The sequence below is a fragment of the Neophocaena asiaeorientalis genome, unplaced genomic scaffold, assembly GCF_003031525.2.
Source record: "Neophocaena asiaeorientalis asiaeorientalis breed wild unplaced genomic scaffold, Neophocaena_asiaeorientalis_V1.1 scaffold1580, whole genome shotgun sequence".
Lineage (NCBI taxonomy): Eukaryota > Metazoa > Chordata > Mammalia > Artiodactyla > Phocoenidae > Neophocaena > Neophocaena asiaeorientalis.
The window spans coordinates 971-20,774 of record NW_020173006.1 but is presented as its reverse complement, the minus strand read 5'-3'; the positions used below and the strand labels follow the sequence as shown (position 1 = coordinate 20,774).

Genomic DNA, 19,804 nt, shown 5'->3' with positions numbered 1-19,804 from the left:
GGCGGAGCCGCGAGGTGGGGAGAGCCTGAGGTGGGTGGGGGCCGTTTACACAAAGCAGGAGGCTGGGAAAATAGGCCGTCCAGGTGTGGGGAACAGCGCCCCGGGGCGGCTTCCCGCCCAATATCGGCTGCACGGCTCACCCGCCAGCCCGGGATCCGCGGCCGCGGGCGGCCCTGCGCGGAATAGAGAGCGCGCCCCGGGGGAGGTGGGTGGGGGCCCCGGGACCCCAGCGCCTCCTGTCGGCCGTGGCCCCTGCGCGCCTGTGCGGGGCAGGAGGGAGAGGTTTGACGGGATGCCGGCTGTGGGGTGAGGTTACAACCAGGCTCTGGGGGTGCGGCGGAATGAGTCGGGACCCCGTTGCGTGGAAGAGGTCAGAGGCGGGCTGGGGGAGGGGAGTAAGAGCCCCGGCCCTCATTGCTGTCTCCTCTGCCCTGCAGGAGAACGGCCACGTGAAAAGCAATGGAGACTTATCCCCCAAAGGTGAAGGGGAGTCGACCCCCGTGAACGGAACAGAGGAGGCAGCCGGGGCCACTGGTGATGCCATCGAGCCGGCACCCCCTAGCCAGGGCGCTGAGGCCAAGGGGGAGGTCCCCCCCAAGGAGACCCCCAAGAAGAAGAAGAAATTCTCTTTCAAGAAGCCTTTCAAATTGAGTGGCCTGTCCTTCAAGAGAAATCGGAAGGAGGGAGGGGGTGATTCGTCTGCCTCCTCACCCACAGAGGAAGAGCAGGAGCAGGGGGAGATCGGTGCCTGCAGCGAGGAAGGCACTGCCCTGGAAGGGAAGGATGCCGCCACCCCTGAGAGCCAGGAGCCCCAGGCCAAAGGGGCAGAGGCTAGCGCTGCCTCCAAGGGAGGAGACACAGAAGAGGCAGGGCCCCAGGCCGCAGAGCCATCCACTCCCTCGGGGCCGGAGAGTGGCCCTACACCAGCGAGCGAGCAGAATGAGTAGCTGGGTGGGGGCAGGTGGGTGATCTCTAAGCTGCAAAAACTGTGCTGCCCTTGTGAGGTCACTGCCTGGACCTGGTGCCCTGGCTGCCTTCCTGTGCCCAGAAAGGAAGGGGCTGTTGCCCCCTAGCCACGTTCCCTCTCCTCCTCTCCCTCCTGTGGATTCTCCCATCATCCATCTGGTCTTCCTAAGGCCAGTCGAAGATGGTCCCTTGCAGTTTCCCAAGTTAGGTTAGTGATGTGAAATGCTCCTGCCCCTGTCCCTGCCTCCTTCCCTGTCCCCACCTGTGCAGAAGGCAGTTGCTGGTTTTCTTCCCCAATTCTTTTCCAAGTAGGCTTTGTTTACTCCCCAAATCCCTGAGCCAGAGGTGGGGGTGCCTACTCCCACGCCCTGAGTGTCCACCTTCCCCTGTTGTTTGTAGTCTCCTGTGCTGGGCCTAGTGGCCCCTGGGCTGGGGAGGACACTGCCCCTGTCTAGGTTTTTCTAAATGTCTTACTCAAGTTCGAACCTCCAGCTTGTGAATCAACTGTGTCTCTTTTTTGACTTGGTAAGCAAGTATTAAGCTTTGGGGTGGGGGGGAGGTATGTAATGTGAAACAACTTCTTGTTGTCTTTTTTTTTTTTCCCCCTCCCATTGTTGTAAATAACTTTTAATGGCCAAACCCCAGATTTGTAATTTTTTTTTTTTTTTCTAACTGCTAAAACCATTCTCTTCCACCTGGTTTTACTGTAACACTTGGAAAAGGAATAAATGTCGTCCCTTTAGTGGTGCTTTTTAATGAGTGGTCTTCTGGGGTAGGGTGAGAAGACTGGTCTACCTCAAACCTTGAGGGGGAACTGAGACAGGTAAGTTTGTGGGGTTCTTTTGTTTTTGAGGGGTTGCCCAGATCCTCATGGACACCAGAAGGGCAGGGAAGTGGAGTCGAAATGAACCCAGGGATACTACTAGGAGACAAGCTCAGGAGGGTGTAGAAATGTACCATTTTATTACAAAGATTCTCACAAAAATGAAAATAGTATCTCAAAAAGGAAACTAGACTACCAATCTCCATCTGCAGAATTGGGGGAGGACAGAGAGGGCAGGCAGTGTGAGTTTCTTGGCTCACTGGGGGCCAGTGGGAAGGTATGAGAACAGAATCAATCTAAAAATGGCTGATGACAAGAGCCTGAGAACAACAGGGAGTCCCTGAAGACCCAGCCACCCCTTCTAAAATGCTCAATAAGGGCACCTTTTCAAAGCAGGCACTTCAAGATCTTGTCCTGCTTTAAGTGTATCCCTTCCACCCAGACCTGGCATCCGTTATGGTTCAAAATTAAGAGTTCGGGAGGGATGGGTGGCAAGGCAGCTACTAGAAAAGTTCACCTAACACGTGTGCCCTGAGCTCAGGGCCCTGGTTCCTGTCTAGTCCCTGGGGATGTTTATATTTAATATATTTTTATATAAATACACAGAGAAATAGAAAATATAAAATCTGAGGGGTTGTGGGATAAAGGTGGGGAACTTGGCAAGAAGCCAGAACTGGAGAGGTCTGTTCAGGCCAACTTGACCTCCTCCTTGACCCTGTGGAGAGAGCAGAGATTGGCATGAGATAACCCACCCTAGAGGCTTTAAGGCAAAAGTGTGGGTACAATGACTTCCACAGGACCCCGGCTGCCCAGGTGACTGCTAAAGGCTGGGGCTTCCTAGCTCTGCCTAGAACTGCAGAGACAGACTGGTCCCTGAAAGAGGCCTTTGTAAGCTGGACCAGCTGTCCCTGCGCCTTCCCTCTCAGCGTGGTGGGACAAAGGGGCTGGTGCTCCAATGCCAGGGAGATGATAGACAGCTCCTTCCTCACCCTTTGGCTTCTTGCTTCTCCTCCTTGGTTTTCTCCTCTTCTGTGACTTCTAGAACATAAGAGTGCAGGGATGGCCAAGGGCAGCCCCTCTGGAAAGACCCATGGGATCTCCACTTTGAAACCCCTTCCCCAACACTACAGCTCACTGGACATACAAAAGAGAGAAAAGCCCATCCCAGGCCCTCCAGCGAGCCCTGCAGAGGACAAACAGGTTGGACCGGTTTCCCAGCCTGCTAGAGCCTGAACCCGGTGGGTGGAGGCAGCCCCCTGGGAAACTGGGGTGAAGCACTGAGAAAAGGTCTTGGGTGGTATGTGAGAGCCATGCTCCCGACCACGGGGAGCCCAGGCATGTCCCTGGCTCTGGAGCCTGGCAGGGCTCAATCAGCCAGTGAAGATGACGAATTGAGTTTCATTCTTTTGTGGGCCCTGCCACTTCTGGGAACCAGTGAAAGGCCCAAGTAGCTAAGGAAGAGCCCTAAGGAGCTGGCAGGGCCTGAGTCAGCTCCCTCCTCCCAGTGCCCTACATAAATTCCTCCTCCAGGGCCTGGGGCTCAAGATCCAAGTCCTGGCCCAACCCAAACCCACCTTTCTTCTCTTCTGGGTCTTTCTCTTTCTCATCCTCTGTTTTGACTCTCTTGGCTTTTTTGAAGTTGGAAGAGTTCTTGCGACCGCCTTCTCCCTCCTCGTCAGAGTCGGAGAACTCTTCCTCACAGGCAATTCGTTTGTCCGAGGAACAGACTGGGAAGTATTGGAAAATATGGGTGGGAGAGCAGATTCTTTATCTCAGGGTCTGCCCAGCGCTTTCTTGCATGTTCCCCCAAAAGACACCAAGGGAAGGGGACCTGGACCCTCTAAATTACCCCTACAGGCACAGGTACTTGGGTTTCTCAACAGGTGGGCAGCTTGGGGAGAATGTGGAGCCAGGAACAGTGGAGGGAAGTCAGAACTGCCTGCAGAGTAGGAAGGTAGAGGCCCCTGGGTCTCGGTCTTACTTGAAATGCGCTTGTCAGGGTCTTCTTCATCCTCATCGCCACTCTCCTCTGGAATGGCATCCTCAGGAATGGCCTGCATTTGGACCCCAGGCGCGTGGGGCAGCATTCTCAGGTTCTCAAACAGTCGCTGTCTATGGCCAATGGTAGAGAGGTGGCTGGGCTCTGGTCAGGGACCAACCAGAGCCTGGAATGTTCAATTAGGGGTGTGGGGGAGGATATACTCACTTGATCTTTTCCAGGTACTCATTAGTGTTCTGGTTAGTCATATTGGAAGGACTGATGTGAAGTTTGAAATCTGGTCCAAAGTATTCGAAGTAGTCGTTGTATGGAAGCTCTAATTGGGGCAGAGGGTGAGAGAATTAAGAGACCTGGCCACCATGGGACCCTGAGAAAAGCATCTGTAGGTTTATCTGGACCTGTGAGCCCAACTATCAAACAGAGAAGCATGCCTCCAAGATAGGGTGAGGCTTGGGTACCTATAGGATTTCAATTTTTTTTAAAGCCATTCTCCAGTGTCCACACCAGTGGTGTGTTTGCATACGCGCGTGTGTTTGTGTGTTTGTGTGTATGGAGCAGGCTGAAGCCCCTGGTTTAGAAAAATTTAGGCAATATTCATTGTGAGCACTCCCTCAATCACTACCCCAGTTACCCTACAGAGTATGAATTCCAAAGCTATAGATAAGCACTGATAATTTTGTCCAGACCAGCAGCTGAGGGACAGGGGACAGGGTCAACTAAAGGACTCAGAAAAAAACTGACAGCTATGGTCTGAAAACCACAAGAGGATAGCAGGAGAATGAGACTCTGAAGAGGAGAGGTTGTAGAGCCAATGGGAAAGGGGCACGTGAGCTCCTGCGCTGCCCAGCCCAATCTGGCCCTGCAGCTATTACCATTAGGGATCTCTGTGTCCAGGGCCACAGCTGTTTCGTATGTCCAGCACCGGGCGACATTACGAATGGTGTAGCCACCTCCTCCCAGCATCAGCATAGGCAGGTTGAAGCTCTTCACAAATTCCACACACTTGGCGTGCCCTTTGGTGGGAGAAGGTGTGCCAAGTTGCAGGAGCACCCAGCAGGACCCTGCCCTCCCGTCTCTATGCTACCTGGCCTCACCTTTGATGGTCAAATTGAAGCAACCTAACCGATCACCAGACAAGGAGTCAGAGCCACACTGTAAGACGACTGCACTGGGCTGGAACATCTCCATTACTTTGGACATGACCTGAAAGGACACAACCTGGTCACTACCAGCCTCAAGAAAAGCTATTTGAGGTTCAGGCTGAAAAGTGTGGGTGCAGCACTTTCTTCGGTTCCTTATCACTCACTGCTACCTTCCACTCTCCCTCAGAGAAAAGCGAGTACAAGCCTGGGCTTCTCATTTCCCCAGTTTGTTCAGTTTTCCAATTTGAGAGGATCTCCAAGAGCCTTCTAGCTCTAATAAGGAACCTAAAACAACCTTATCAATTCCCTAGATCTTTCCCTTCTTTCGTTGCTCCAAGAAGCCCTTCTGATGCAGCCCTTAGCTGCATCTGCTCTACGCACTTGGTCCTACAGACTTTGAGCCTTATACTGTGAGGACGCACTTCACTTTTTATCTCATTCTCACTAGATTCTAATGTAACTGAGGACAGAGACCATAACTTAGGCTTTTCTGTTGCCCTTACTACAAGGTACATAGTAGGCACCTGGTGTTTGCTAAACAACTACCTAACCTAACCTAACTAGGTTACTACTCTAGTGATGGTTCCTTATTGCTTACAGGTGAAGATTTAATTCCTCAGCATGGCATTCAAGGCTCCCTTTGAAATACTGACCCCACAAACATTTCCCACCACATCCTTCAACACTCCTCCCCCACACCATACTGGCCTACATACCAGGTATTGGCACCTCTATGCTTCTGCTGGTGCTGTTCCCTCTGCTGAATGCCACCCCTCCCCTCCAGCCTCCGCCTCCTTCACATGGGTAACTCCTCATTTCTCAAAGTCCAGCTCAAATGTCACTACCTCTGTGAAATCACCTCTGACTACGCTTTCCCCAGCCCATGTTCATCCCTCAAAAACAGCACTGACCACATGCTGTCAGGGATGTGCTTGCCTCCCACACCACAGACTGTGAGGTCTTCAAGGGCATGGATCATGTCTTAGCTATTCTTGTATCCAGCAGAGGGCCTGACCCACAGAAGGCATCAGTAAATATCTGGATGAATTTTGTTCCCCTAACTGGCCATACAGCATGCAATCCAGGGCTCAAACACATCTCATTTCCAGCCAGCCTCTCAGTGGGGAGAGATCCCGAAGTACACTGGAGGTGTTTTGCTACCCCTCCCTTAGATCAATCCTGTTTATAGCCCAGTGGTGGATAAGCCTAAGCCACTTACCGGCTTGAAAATGGCCTCATAGGACTCATCATCAATCCCATCTCGGAGCGGGTAGTTCACAGCATAATACTTGCCTTTGCCAGCCCCAATATCCTAATCAAGAAGCACATTAAAGTAAAACTGAAAGATGATGAAGCTAGGAGGAAGTTCAAGGATGAGGGCTGGAAGGCTAAGGAAAGAAGCAGTGGTTCTAAGAGAGATAAGCTGGGCCCATGAGGTGGGCCAGGGACAGAGCAGGTTAGCACCATTCCCCTCACTGGTGGAACAAGTCTAGCTCACGTCTCTGGACACACCACTGAGTCTGCATCCAGGCTGAGAATCATTTATGGAACCAGAGACTGAATATCCTACCACACAGCATGAGACCTCTCCCCCTGGACTGGGTTAAAGGTGGCTGGGGGCTGGACCATAGAAATAACACCCACCCCACAACAACCCTTTCCTTTCCAGAGCGGTCTACTGCTCACTCCTCTACCCACCACTCTCCTCTCTAGGGAGGTGTGGAAGGAAAGCAGAAACGGAAGAAGAATTCTTCAAAATTGTAAAGGCTCAGTTATTATAATGCTTGCCATGGCAAACAACTGAATTAGTGCCACTTTTTCACCCAAGGGCCACTGGCATGGCAAAATGGCTGGTTTCATTGTAGTCAGGCTCTCACAAAGCAGAACAGCTTAATGAATCAGCTTCCAGGGATTCTTATCCTGAGGTCCCTGGATGGGCTTCAGTAGGAGGAGGCGTCTATTAACTATTTGATAACAAATGTAAAATTTCATGTACTTATGGGGAGAGAGTACATAGCTTTCAGTCAGATGGTCAAAGGGGAGGGTAACCTAAAAACATTAAGAACCCTTGAGATGGTCCATAAAGGTCCCAATTCCTAGCCCATGGGAGAGAACGTGATGTTTCTAGCCTAAAATTCAAGCTGTCTGGGACATGTGAATAGTGTAATGCAACTCAGCTGTGGCCAGGAGGGAAGTGCAATAGTCAGGAGACCCCCATCCCTTCCAACCCTTTATGTACCATCATTCCCTTCCTCCAGAATAAGAGAGGGAAAGAGACCATGGCAGGTGTCCCAGGCTGGGGTGTGGTATTCTGAATGGCAGAAGACGCAGGAAGTGGTTTTTGGTGACATGAGATAGGAGAGTTAAGAGCTGGCAGCTGAGGGTGAGCTGGTTGGCCCCTGAAGGGAGTTCTCACCCGTAGGTCCCCAGTTCCTGGGAAGTACTCTCCATATTTATGAAAGGACACAGTCATGACTCGGTCTGTGGTATAGAAGGCCTCTTCCACGCCATCGCCGTGGTGAATATCAATGTCAATATACAGCACCCTCTGGTGATACCTAGGATCAGAAGGGGGTCAGGGGGTTCTGGGGGCTCTTTGGGAGTGGGACGCGCCAAGGGCGCCAGGTCCCAGCTTACCGGGCTGGCTGCCTCCCTCAGGTATCTCTAAGCACCAGAGACGCGGAAACTGGCTGAAGGAAGGTGGAAGAGCGGCAGGGTGTCTCCAGAGGCCTGACCAAGCCGATCAAGTCCGATCTTCCTACTCTACAGCCAGGGTCAACTCCAGCCACACAGGGACACTCTGGAGGCAGGATCTGAGCAGCGCCTGCCCCTGATCTTGCCGTGGGCTCAGATCAAATCAAGACCCCGTCAAGGAGAGGATGGCCAGAGACACTCACCGAACACATCCTAGCCAGCACACTGCTAGGAAAAGCAAACTAGGGAGGCAAGCCCGGGGGAGGGGGAAATGGGAACCTGGCCTAAGGTGCTCCTCCAAGAGACAAGGCCAGGAAGGCATACTTTAGCAGTTCCAGGATGGCCAAGACGATATCATTGACGTAACAGAAGCCAGATGCCTCGGACTTCTTTGCATGGTGTAGGCCCCCAGCCCAATTCACAGCGATGTCCGTCTGCTGCTTATTAAGTTTCACGGCACTTGCTGGACGTGGGAAGAAAGAACACAAGCCTGTTATCAAGCCACTCTCTCCCTTTCCCCCAAGAAGCCAAGGGAACCCAGTGAGAGGTAGGACCTGCCTATTCAACAGCTGTATTGTACAATTCACAAGCCAGTCCTCTCCCCCTACCCTATTCCAACAGGAATAAACATGACAATGGCTACTCTAAAAAAACTGTTTTCCAAACTGAAGGTGGTACCTCACTAGTAGGCCTTAAAATTGGTTTAGTGGGTTATGATTAGTATATATATTTTAAATGAGACAGACTAGAATAAAAATATCAGAATAATAGTAAAGGTAACCACTGTTTTGTGAAACTGGCTGCAGAGTGAGAGGGTGTTGTGCGCGTGCATGCATAACCTGGATTGCAAGTGTAAATACTTCTAAATGTGGTTCATGGTCAAAACATTTTGAAGAGGGGCTTCCCTGGTGGCGCAGTGGTTAAGAGTCCGCCTGCCGATGCAGGGGACACGGGTTCATGCCCCGGTCCGGGAAGATCCCACATGCCGCGAAGCGGCTGGGCCCGTGAGCCATGGCCGCTGAGCCTGCGCATCCGGAGCCTGTGCTCCACAACGGGAGAGGCCACAACAGTGAGAGGCCCGCATACCCCCCAAAAACAAACAAACAAAAAAAAACATAGAGGGAATTCCCTGGCGGTCCAGTGGTTAGGACTCCACGCTTCCACTGCCGGGGACCGGGTTTCAAGCCCTGGTCAGGGAACTAAGATCCCCCAAGCCACATGGAGTGGCCAAAACTAAATAAATTAAAAAATTAAATAAATAAAAAGATTTACTGCGTAAAAAATGTAGGCACAAAACTATACATATATATGACACATTTTTTGTAAAATACAGATGTATATATGTTATGTCCAGATATATGCACACAGAAAAAAGCATGGATGTACAAACACCAAAATGGTAACGATGGTTATCTGTGGACAGTGTGATTGTAGTCAGTTTTTTTCCCTGTGTACTTCTTTGTTTTCTGAGATTATATTAGGAGGTGGTAGCGAAGGGGGAGGCGAAAAAACAATGATCATAGAAAAATAAACATTTGTTAAAAAAGGGTAGAGTGGGACTTCCCTGGTGGTCCAGTGGGTAAGACTCCACGCTCCCAATGCAGGGGGCCCAGGTTCACTCCCCTGTTGGGGAACTAGATCTCGCATGCATGCCGTAACTAAAGATCCCGCACGCTGCAACTAAGACCCAGTGCAGCCAAAATTAATTAATTAAAAAAAAATAAATAAATAAACTTCCTAAATTTTAAAAGAAAAAAAAAAAAGCGTAGAGTGATCCTGGAGGTAATCTAGACATTACAAATGGAAGTGGGAGATGTGTGGGGAGTATTTCTGACCTCCAAAGGTAATTACCATACTCTTTTGTAAGACAGATGATGACACTTCCCATTTTTATAGCACTGTGCAGTTCACAAGTTACTTTTATGTACAGCATCTCAACAAGGCCATGAGGTCTGCAGAGAGTTCCTGTATATAGGATGTCTTGGTAGGAGAGGACAGCCAAGGACACCTCTCTGTTCCATGTCAGATTGAACCTGGGCTGGGACTAAACCAGGACATTTTCAAGACCTAAGGTAAAAACTCACAGGACCATTTTACATGGTCACAGGTCAGCCTCACTGGGATAGTGGCCTAAAAGACAGACCTCACTAGTACAACCCAGCACAGCCTTTAAGGAGGGATGTATATTCCTTACCCACAGAGCCACCAGTAGATAGCTGACAGAACTCAAAGAGGCCATCAAATACCGGACAGTCCTCACCAACGTTAACTTGAAAAAACATAGGAAAAGGTTAGTTTCCACAATTTCCTTTAGTTTTTGTTTACATATTTATGAGCTGATGGAAAAAATGCAGAATTTGGATTCAGAAGGCTTGGGTTCTTGTCCAGGCTCTACTACTTACTGGCTGTGTGACTGGGTCCAGTCACTTAACTTTCTTGAGCTTTCGTTCATTATCTATAACTAGCAATATTGACATCCACCTTACCCAATTGTTGAGAAGATTGATAGAAATCTTATATGGGGAAGCATTTAGCAAGTAAATACTTGGAAAATGTTGGTTCATTCCTGAGGGAGAAAAATACAGCCTCTTATTCCAGCCTGGGTTTGTTCCTGGACCTCACTCCAGCTGACCAACAAGGAAGTGAAGAACAGAGACCTATACTGTCATCCACTGGATGCTTAACAACGTGCCAGACACTATGCTCAGTGCTTTAAGTACCTGGTGTCGCTTATCCTCACACACCTGAGGTAGGGTTTGGTCCTATTTTATAAATGGAGAAACAGGCTCAAAGAGGTGAACTGTCAGTAAATGGCAGAGGCGGTATTCAAGGATTGGTCTGCCTGTCCTAAAAGCCTACGAAAATATACTCTGGCCTCTTCCGCAGTAATTTCACATACACAGTCTCATTTGATCCTAACAACCCATAAAAGCTGGACGAGACAAATATCAACCCCACTCTGCAGAGGAACAAACAGATGTGGAGAAGTTAAGTGACTCGCCCAGGGTTATATAACCAGGCAGTGGTAGAACCAGAGTCCAGGTGTCCTGACTCCCACAGTCCAGTGCTCTTCTACTATACCAAGTGACAACTGGAGGAAAGTTATTTCAGGCCTAAGGGGTAAAAGTACAAACTAACACATAATGTGGAACCACATGCAAACAATAATGCAAATAAAATGAAAAAGACAGGAAGGGAAGCACACCTGAAGGCTGTAGACTCAGAGCTACAGAGGAACCTTATGGCTCCAAGTCTGCTCTCACAGAAAAGGAAACTGCTGAGATGTCAATGATATACAGAAGTTAGAGGCAGGGGTGGGGCTAAATTCTTGTTCTCTTGTCCCAGCCTTCCCATTGCATGCATTATTATCAACAGGGGTTCCCAAAGTAGAGCAAGGAGGAGGAGCCCTAGGATGAGGAGGGTAGGAGAGCCCAGCTTAGACTGTGGTGACCTCTTGAGACACAGCTGAAGCTCAAGGTTTGCAATAACCACAAAAGTTACCACTGCCCTGAACTTGGGAGGGTGCTCAGATCTGGTGCCCTGCCAAGCATAGTGCTCCGAGGAAAGGTGGCGGGTACAGGGGTAAGCAGTAGGTGGCTCTCTCCCCCACTTCCCAGGTAAACACTGGGAGGCTGTGTCAACAAGAACTTTGGTCCCTGAGGCCAGGCTATTCATTTATCCATCAGCAATTGATTTCCCTCTCGGGCTGCTTCCTCCTTCAGTGGGCTTGGCCTGTCTGGGTTCCCAAAGCTTTGCTTATACTCCTATTTGAGATGTGGAGCTCCCATGACAAGAAATTGGTATTTTAGAAACGAGAAAAAATATATTCCTTCAGGCCCCAAACCAACATGTGGCTCAGATGGCCAGTCCATTATTCCCAGCTCAAGGGAGCTGTGTGATTACAGATGGAAAAGGGGTAAAATGGGAGAGCAGACCCTCACTTGGGACTAATCTGTGAGACTAGGGAGGACTTTTCTATGGGTTTTCCCTCTTCCCACTATAAATACTTCTCTCATTCTTAGGCTGGCTTTAGACTGACGGGGAGCAATACTGGGTGAGAGATGGGGGAGCAGACGTAGGTCAAGAAGGCACTAAAAAGCATATACTGCAGAAAGAGACACATGGGATTAAACACTGACTTCAGGATACTGCTTACACCTTGGTGGTGGTGGGAATGGGGTGGAGAGTGGAGTAGAAGAGGAAGGGTATGTGATCAAAGAGAGGTGCCCAGGAGGGCTTCAACTGTACTGGCAATGTTTTCTTTCTTAGGCTGGTTGTAGGGACATGTTTGATCATCGTATAATTTTTTATAGTTTTGTGTGTGTGTCTGAAATATTTTATGTGCAACATATTTTAAAATAGTCCAGAATCAGGAAACCAGAGTTCCATTCTACCACTATCTTGCTGTGTGACCCTGGGAAAGTCATCTCACCTCCCTGGGTTTCAGTTTATACATCTACAAAATGGACAAGAATGCCTCCAAATTTTACCAGCACAAGTCCCTTTTATCACGTTTCTACCATAAGCCTCATGTTTTGATAGACTATCTGCCAAAAATAAAAATTGCATTTATTTATGTTCCCATTTTTAATTATTAAAAATTATGTCAGAACGTCTGCTTAAGATTCTCAAATTCTCAAAGTGACCATAAAGCATTTAAATTACATCCTAGCAAGATCAAGGAAACCAGACTTATTTGGTCTTACTACATGTATTAACTTCCTAGGTTAGGTGTTGATAAATACTGAAAAAAACTCAGCTCTTCATCCCTGTTATTGTCCCTGTAGACACCCCTGGTTATAAAGCACTGCACTAGTGACATCTCTCTGAATCAAGTCAGTAAGGTGCCTTGCAGTACTTAGAGAATCTCATCCTTTTTTTTTTTAATTTAATTTAATTTTTTTATACAGCAGGTTCTTATCAGTTATCTATATTATACATATTAGCGTATATATGTCAATCCCAATCTCCCAATTCGTCCCACCACCACCACTCCCCCGTGCCACTTTCCCCCCTTGGTGTCTATACATTTGTTCTCTACATCTGTGTCTCTATTTCTACCCTACAAACCAGTTCATCTGTACCATGTTTTTAGGTTCCACATATATGCGTTAATATACGATATTTGTTTTTTTTTCTGACTTATTTCACTCTGTATGACAGTCTCTAGATCCATCCACGTCTCTACAAATGACCCAATTTCATTCCTTTTTATGGCTGAGTAATATTCCATTGTATGTATGTACCACATCTTCTTTATCCATTCGTCTGTCGATGGGCATTTAGGTTGCTTCCATGACCTGGCTATTGCAAATAGTTCTGCAATGAACATTGGGGTGCATGTGTTTTTCTGAATTACGGTTTTCTCTGGGTATATGCCCAGTAATGGGATCGCTGGGCCATCTGGTAATTCTGGTAATTCTAGAATTCTAGAATTCTAGAAATCTGGTAATTCTATTTTTAGTTTTTTAAGGAACCTCCATACTGTTCTCCATAGTGGCTGTATCAATTTACATTCCCACCAACAGTGCAAGAGGGTTCCCTTTTCTCCACACCCTCTCCAGCATTTGTTGTTTGTAGATTTTCTGATGATGCCCATTCTAACCGGTGTCAGGTGATACCTCATTGTAGTTTTTATTTGCATTTCTCTAATAATTAGTGATGTTGAGCAGCTTTTCGTGTGCTTCTTCTCTCTTCTTTGGGGAAGTGTCTATTTAGGTCTTCTGCCCATTTTTGGATTGAGTTGTTTGTTTTTTTAATATTGAGCTGCATAAGCTGTTTGTATATTTTGGAGATTAATCCTTTGTCCTTTGATTTGTTTACGTATGGTGTTAGGGAGTGTTCCAGTTTCATCTTTTACATGTAGCTGTCCAGTTTTCCCAGCACCACTTATTGAAGAGACTCTCTTTTCTCCATTGTATGTTCTTGCCTCCTTTGCTATAGATTAGTTGACCATAGGTGCATGGGTTTATCTCTGGGCTTTCTATCCTGTTCCATTAATCTATATTTCTGTTCTTGTGCCAGTACCATATTGTCTTGATTACTGTAGCTTTGAGGTATAGTCTGAAGTCAGGGAGTCTAATTCCTCCAGCTCCGTTTTTTTCCCTGAAGACTGCTTTGGCTATTCAGGGTCTTTTGTGGCTCCATACAAATTTTAAGATTTTATGTTCTAATTCTGTAAAAAATGCCACTGGTAATTTGATAGGGATTGCATTGAATCTGCAGGTTGCTTTGGGTAGTATAGTCATCTTCACAATATTGATTCTTCCAATCCAAGAACATGGTATATCTCTCCATCTGTTTGTGTTATCTTTGATTTCTTTCATCAGTATCTTACAGTTTTCTGTGTACAGGTCTTTTGTCTCCCTAGGTAGGTTTATTCCTAGGTATTTTATTCATTTTGTTGCAGTGGTAAATGGGAGTGGTTCCTTAATTTCTCTTTCAGATTTTTCATCATTAGTGTATAGGAATGCAAGAGATTTCTGTGCATTAATTTTGTATCCTGCAACTTTGCCAAATTCATTGATTAGCTCTAGTAGTTTTCTGGTGGCATGTTTAGGATTCTCTATGTATAGTATCACGTCATCTGCAAACAGTGACAGTTTTACTTCTTCTTTTCCAATTTGTATTCCTTTTATTTCTATTTCTTCTGATTGCCGTGGCTAGGACTTCCAAAACTATGTTGAATAATAGTGGCGAGAGTGGACATCCTTGTCCTTTTCCTGATCTTAGAGGAAATGCTTTCAGTTTCACGATTGAGAATGATGTTTGCTGTGGGTTTGTCGTATATAGCCTTTATTTTTTATTTTTTCGGTACGCGGGCCTCCCACTGCCGTGGCCCCTCCCCTCGCAGAGCACAGGCTCCGGACGCGCAGGCCCAGCGGCCACGGCCCACAGGCCCAGCCGCTCCGCGGACCAGACCGGGGCACGAACCTGCGTCCCCCGCATTGGCAGGCAGACTCTCAACCACTGCGCCACCAGGGAAGCCCCGTATATGGCCTTTATTATGTTGACGTAGGTTCCCTCTATGCCCACTTTCTGGAGAGTTTTTATCATAAACGGGTGTTGAATTTTGTCAAAAGCTTTTTCTGCATCTATTGAGATGATCATATGGTGTTTTCTTCTTCAGTTTGTTAATACAGTATATCACATTAATTGATTTGTGTATATTGAAGAATCCTTGCATCGCTGGGATAAATCCCACTTGATCATGATGTATGATTCTTTTCATGTGCTGTTGGATTCTGTTTGCTAGCATTTTGTTGAGGATTTTGCATCTGTATTCATCAGTGATATTGGCCTGTAGTTTTCTTTTTTTGTGACATCTTTATCTGGTTTTGTTATCAGGGTGATAGTGGCTTCATAGAATGAGTTTGAGAGTGCTCCTTTCTCTGCAGTTTTTTGGAAGAGTTTGAGAAGGATGGGTGTTAGCTCTTCTCTAAATGTTTGACAGAGTTCACCTGTGAAGCCATCTGGTCGTGGACTTTTGTTTGTTGGAATATATATATATATTTTTTAATATGTGGTTCTTTTGTGGGTTTTTTTCTCATTTATTTTTGGCTGCGTTGGGTCTTCGTTGCCGCATGCAGGCTTCTCCAGTTGCGGCGAGCAGGGGCTGTTCTTTGTTATGGTGCGCAGGCTTCTCATTGCAGTGGCTTCTCTTGTTGAGGAGCATGGGCTCTAGGCGCGTGGGCTTCAGTAGTTGTGGTGCACGGGCTTCATTGCTCCGCACCATGTGAGACCTTCCCAGACCAGGGCTCGAACCTGTGTCCCCTGCATTGGCAGGCAGATTCTTAACCACTGTGCCACCAGGGAAGCTCCTGTTGGAAGATTTTTAATCACAGTTTCAATTTTATTACTTATGATTGGTCTGTTCATATTTTCTATTTTTTCCTGGTTCAGTTTTGGAAGGTTATACCTTTCTAAGAATTTGTCCATTTCTTCCAGGTTGTCCATTTTATTGGCACAGAGCTGCTTGTAGTAGTCTCTTACGATGCTTTGTATTTCTGTGGTGTCTGCTGTAACTTCTCCTTTTTCATTTCTAATTTTATTGATTTGAGTCCTTCCCCTCTTTTTCTTGATGTGTCTGGCTAAAGGTTTATCAAGAGAGCCTCATCTTTTCTTTTTTTTAACATCTTTACAGGAGTGTACTTACTTTACAATGTTGTATTAGTTTCTGCTTTATAGCAAAGTGAATGAGCTATACACACATGTATCCCCATATCTCCTCCCTCTTGCGTCTCCCTCCCATCCTCCCTATCCCACCCCTCTAGGTGGTCACAAATCACCGAGCTGATCTCCCTGTGCTATGCAGCTGCTTCACACTAGCTATCTATTTTATGTTTGGTAGTGTATGTATGTCCATGCCACTCTCTCACTTCGTCCCAGCTTACCCTTTCCCCTCCCCACGTCCTCAAGTCCATTCTCTACATCTGCTTCTTTATTCCTGTCCTGGCCCTAGATTCTTCAGAACCATTTTTTTTTTTAGATTCCATATATATGTGTTAGCATACGGTATTTGTTTTTCTCTTTCTAACTTACTTCACTCTGTATGACAGACTCTAGGTCCACCCACCTCACTACAAATAACTCAATTTCATTTCTTTTTATGGCTGAGAAATATTCCATTGTTTATATGTGCCACATCTTCTTTGTCGATGGACACTTAGGTTGCTTCCATGTCCTGGCTATTGTAAAAAGAGCTGCAGTGAACATTGTGGTACATGACTCTTTTTGAATTACGGTTTTCTCAGGGTATATGCCCAGTAGTGGGATTGCTGGGTTGTATGGTAGTTCTATTTTTAGTTTTTGAAGGAACCTCTATACCGTTCTCCATAGTGGTTGTATCAATTTACATTCCCACCAACAGTGCAAGAGGGTTCCCTTTTCTCCACACCCTCTCCAGCATTTATTGTTTGATGATGGCCATTCTGACTGGTGTGAGGTGACACCTCATTGTAGTTCTGATTTGCATTTCTCTAATGATTAGTGATGTTGAGCATCCTTTCATGTGTTTGTTGGCAATCTGTATATCTTCTTTGGAGAAATGTCTATTTAGGTCTTCTGCCCATTTTTGGATTGGGTTGTTTGTTTTTTTGTTATTGAGTTGCATGACCTGCTTGTAAATTTTGGAGATTAATCCTTTGTCAGTTGCTTCATTTGTGAGTATTTTCTCCCATTCTGAGGGTTGTCTTCTCGTCTTGTTTATAGTTTCCTTTGCTGTGCAAAAGCTTTTAAGTTTCAATAGGTCCCATTTGTTTATTTTTGTTTTTACTTCCATTTCTCTAGGAGGTGGGTCAAAAAGGATCTTGCTGTCATTTATGTCATAGAGTGTTCTGCCTACGTTTTCTTCTAAGAGTTTTATAGTGTCTGGCCTTACATTTAGGTCTTTAATCCATTTTGAATTTATTTTTGTGTATGGTTCTAATTTCATTCTTTTACATGTAGCTGTCCAGTTTCCTCAGCACCACTTAATGAAGAGGCTGTCTTTTCTCCATTGTATATTCTTGCCTCCTTTATAAAAAAATAAGGTGACCGGGCTTCCCTGGCGGCACAGTGGTTGAGCGTCTGCCTGTCGATGCAGGGGACGCAGGTTCGTGCCCCAGTCTGGGAAGATCCCACATGCCGCAGAGCAGCTTGGCCCGTGAGCCACAGCTTAGTCCAGGAGCCTGATTCCTCCAGCTCCGTTTTTCTTTCTCAAAATTGCTTTGGCTATTCAGGGCCTTTTGTGTTTCCATACAAAGTGTGCAATTTTTTGTTCTAGTTCTGTGAAAAGTGCCATTGGTAGTTTGATAGGGATTGCATTGAATGTGAATCCTTTTTACCCCCACCTTCAATGACAAAAAAATCTCAGACCTCATTTTTCAATGCACAACTTTAGAATGCTGGTTTCAGGAAAACTGGAGCAAACTGGGAGCCAGAACCAAACCTGCGCACTCCTGAGGGCCTAATATGTCGTCTGTCTTGATAGATTTGAAAATAAAAGCAATAAGTTATAACAGCAAAAGCTACTATTCACTGCTTTAAATACATTATCTTGGGCTTCCCTGGTGGCATAGTGGTTAAGAATCCACCTGCCAATGCAGAGGACACAGGTTCGAGCCCTGGTCCAGGAAGATCCCACAGGCCGTGGAGCAACTAAGCCCATGCACCACAACTACTGAGCCTGCGAGCCTGCGCTCTAGAGCCCGTGAGCCACAACTACTAAGCCCGCATGCCACAACTACTGAAGCCCATACTACTAGAGCCTGTGCTCGGCAATAAGAGAAGCCACCACCACGAGAAGCCTGTACACCACAACGAAGAGTAGCCCCCGCTCACCACAACTAGAGAAAGCCCGCATGCAGCAACGAAGACCAAACACAGCCAAAAATAAATAAATAAATATTTTAAAAATAAATAAATAAATACAGTATCTTACTCATCCCCCCCAAACTCCATTATGAAACAGGCACTACTGTCTTCCTTTTAAAGAAGGTAAAACAAGGCTCAGAAAGGCTAGGGGACATACTCAAGAACACAGAGCTAAGTGGCAGAGCTATGGGATTCAAACCAAGACATCAAAGCTCATTCTCTTGCTTTAATACCAAGCTGCTTCTCTAATGAGAGCCCTCTCTACTGAGAGTAGAGCCTTATCGCTAGCCTAAATAAGTTATGGAACGGCCCTAAAGCCATCTAAAGCAAAGGAATGAATCTGTCTCACCTGAGAAGGAAATAAGACCCTGTCAATTCAGACAGTAAGTACCTCACTTAGATGCGGTGGCAGCTCCTGGAGTTGTGGGTGGCAAAGAAGCTTAATGCTTCATGAAAGGTCTCTGTGGTTCTCTAATCATTACCAGCGTACAATTATTGTAACAAATAAATTTCTGCCTTGGGAATCAGACTACCTTGTGCCAGTAGCAACAAAAAAGTGCCATAGATCTCCTGGTATTTCAAAATAAGCTGTCATAAACTATTCACAACTTCTTCTAGACAATACTGTTACATTGTTTTATTATGAGATCTTAGGTGCTAAGGGATAATTTCTAAAATAACACAAGTGAGAAATCAGGGATGATAGTTTCTTCCCAAATTTGAACATAATTTTTCCACACAGCTAAAACAATCCCCATAATTCCTGTAAGCTGAGTGTGGCTTCTGAGATGTGACCTGTTCTGAGTTTCAAGTCCCAAGGGGCAGGGGCAGAATCACCTTAACTCAAAGATTACATGACCTAGAGTCTAAGTGGCTGCTAAGTTCTTAACTAATACTCACATAGTGAGAGCAGTTACAGTTGCATGGGATGACATCCAGTCCATTTTACAAAAGAAAAATCTGAGGGGAAGTGACTTGCCCCAGTCAGTTAAGAGTCAGTGCCGGGACCTATATCACCTGTCTCCCCAACCCAGGTCAGTGCTTTTTCCATTACAACAATTACAGTTTGGGGGGGGATGGGTGGGTAATGTTTTGAACCTAACTGGACAAAGTTCAATCTATTTCTTACAATCAGGAAACAAAGAAAACCAGTCTTGAGACAAAAGAAACACTTTGGTACCCTCAGGAAGCAGGGAAAATCAGGTGTCAGCTAAATGGGGGATACAAGGGAAGGTAGGGTGAGTCTCTCCAACTTGAAGGGAGATCCAACTGGGGGCTTGACAGTAGGGAGGGAACAGAATAGACTTACATCTCTGCATCTGCTTGCTGTACTCAGACATGTTATCTGGGCGGATGGAGCGCAAGAATTTAATGTAGTCATCACTGTGGTACTTGGTCATCTCCTCAGCATTGGCTTTGTGAGGGCGCTAGAGGGCAGAGGGGAGAAAACAGCATGTTATTCTTGACTACTGCCAGTCTTCACTCAGCACTGAGCTAGGTGCTGTACAGAATAAAAAGAAATGACTGATTAGATTCAGTCCTCAAGAAACTCACAATCCAGTTAAGCAAATAAGATTATCAAAAGAGATTCCGTATCTCAAGACCTAGATGGCATCTCAAGCTCTATTGCCTAGGCAAGTCTATCTTTTCTTTCTTTTTTTCCATTTTTTAATTTAAAAAATTGTTTTAAGGGCTTCCCTGGTGGGGCAGTGGTTGGGAGTCCGCCTGCCGATGCAGGGGACACAGGTTTGTGCCCCAGTCCGGGAGGATCCTAGGACCCCCCAGCCCCCGGGGGGGGGGGGCCCCAAAAAAAAAAAAAAAAAAAAA

At 46.5% G+C, this 19,804-nt stretch overlaps 2 protein-coding genes across 3 annotated transcripts in view; one reads left to right on the top strand and one right to left on the bottom strand.

The window, feature by feature from the left end:
• The window catches only part of MARCKSL1 (MARCKS like 1), a 3,103-nt gene extending 1,395 nt beyond the window's left edge, over nucleotides 1–1,708 (top strand). For both annotated transcript variants that reach the window (XM_024742383.1, XM_024742382.1), the window contains one exon: nucleotides 438–1,708. In XM_024742383.1, the coding sequence (XP_024598151.1) occupies nucleotides 438–947 (510 nt within the window). In that variant the 3' untranslated portion in view covers nucleotides 948–1,708. The remainder of the gene's footprint in view (nucleotides 1–437) is intronic.
• A 193-nt stretch (nucleotides 1,709–1,901) lies between these two features.
• Nucleotides 1,902–19,403, bottom strand: HDAC1 (histone deacetylase 1). The gene is made up of 12 exons (XM_024742393.1): nucleotides 19,287–19,403; nucleotides 9,819–9,893; nucleotides 7,949–8,087; nucleotides 7,347–7,488; nucleotides 6,150–6,242; nucleotides 4,883–4,991; nucleotides 4,661–4,801; nucleotides 3,996–4,104; nucleotides 3,771–3,901; nucleotides 3,364–3,516; nucleotides 2,779–2,827; nucleotides 1,902–2,504 (listed from the first exon to the last, which is right to left on the bottom strand). The coding sequence occupies exons 1-12, from the start codon at nucleotides 19,375–19,377 to the stop codon at nucleotides 2,477–2,479; spliced, it is 1,260 nt and encodes a 419-aa protein (XP_024598161.1). The 5' UTR covers nucleotides 19,378–19,403; the 3' UTR covers nucleotides 1,902–2,476.
• Nucleotides 19,404–19,804: the final 401 nt, after the last annotated feature.

Bases quoted from the DNA above. Each gene is read 5' to 3' on its own strand.
- HDAC1 (XM_024742393.1), bottom strand. From the start codon at position 19,377: ATGACCAAGTACCACAGTGATGACTACATTAAATTCTTGCGCTCCATC. The intron at 9,894-19,286 runs GTAAGTCTATTC...TGTTTTTTCAAG, and splicing joins CAGCAAGCAGATGCAGAGAT to TTAACGTTGGTGAGGACTGT. The intron at 4,992-6,149 runs GTAAGTGGCTTA...GTGTCCTTTCAG, and splicing joins ATGAGGCCATTTTCAAGCCG to GTCATGTCCAAAGTAATGGA.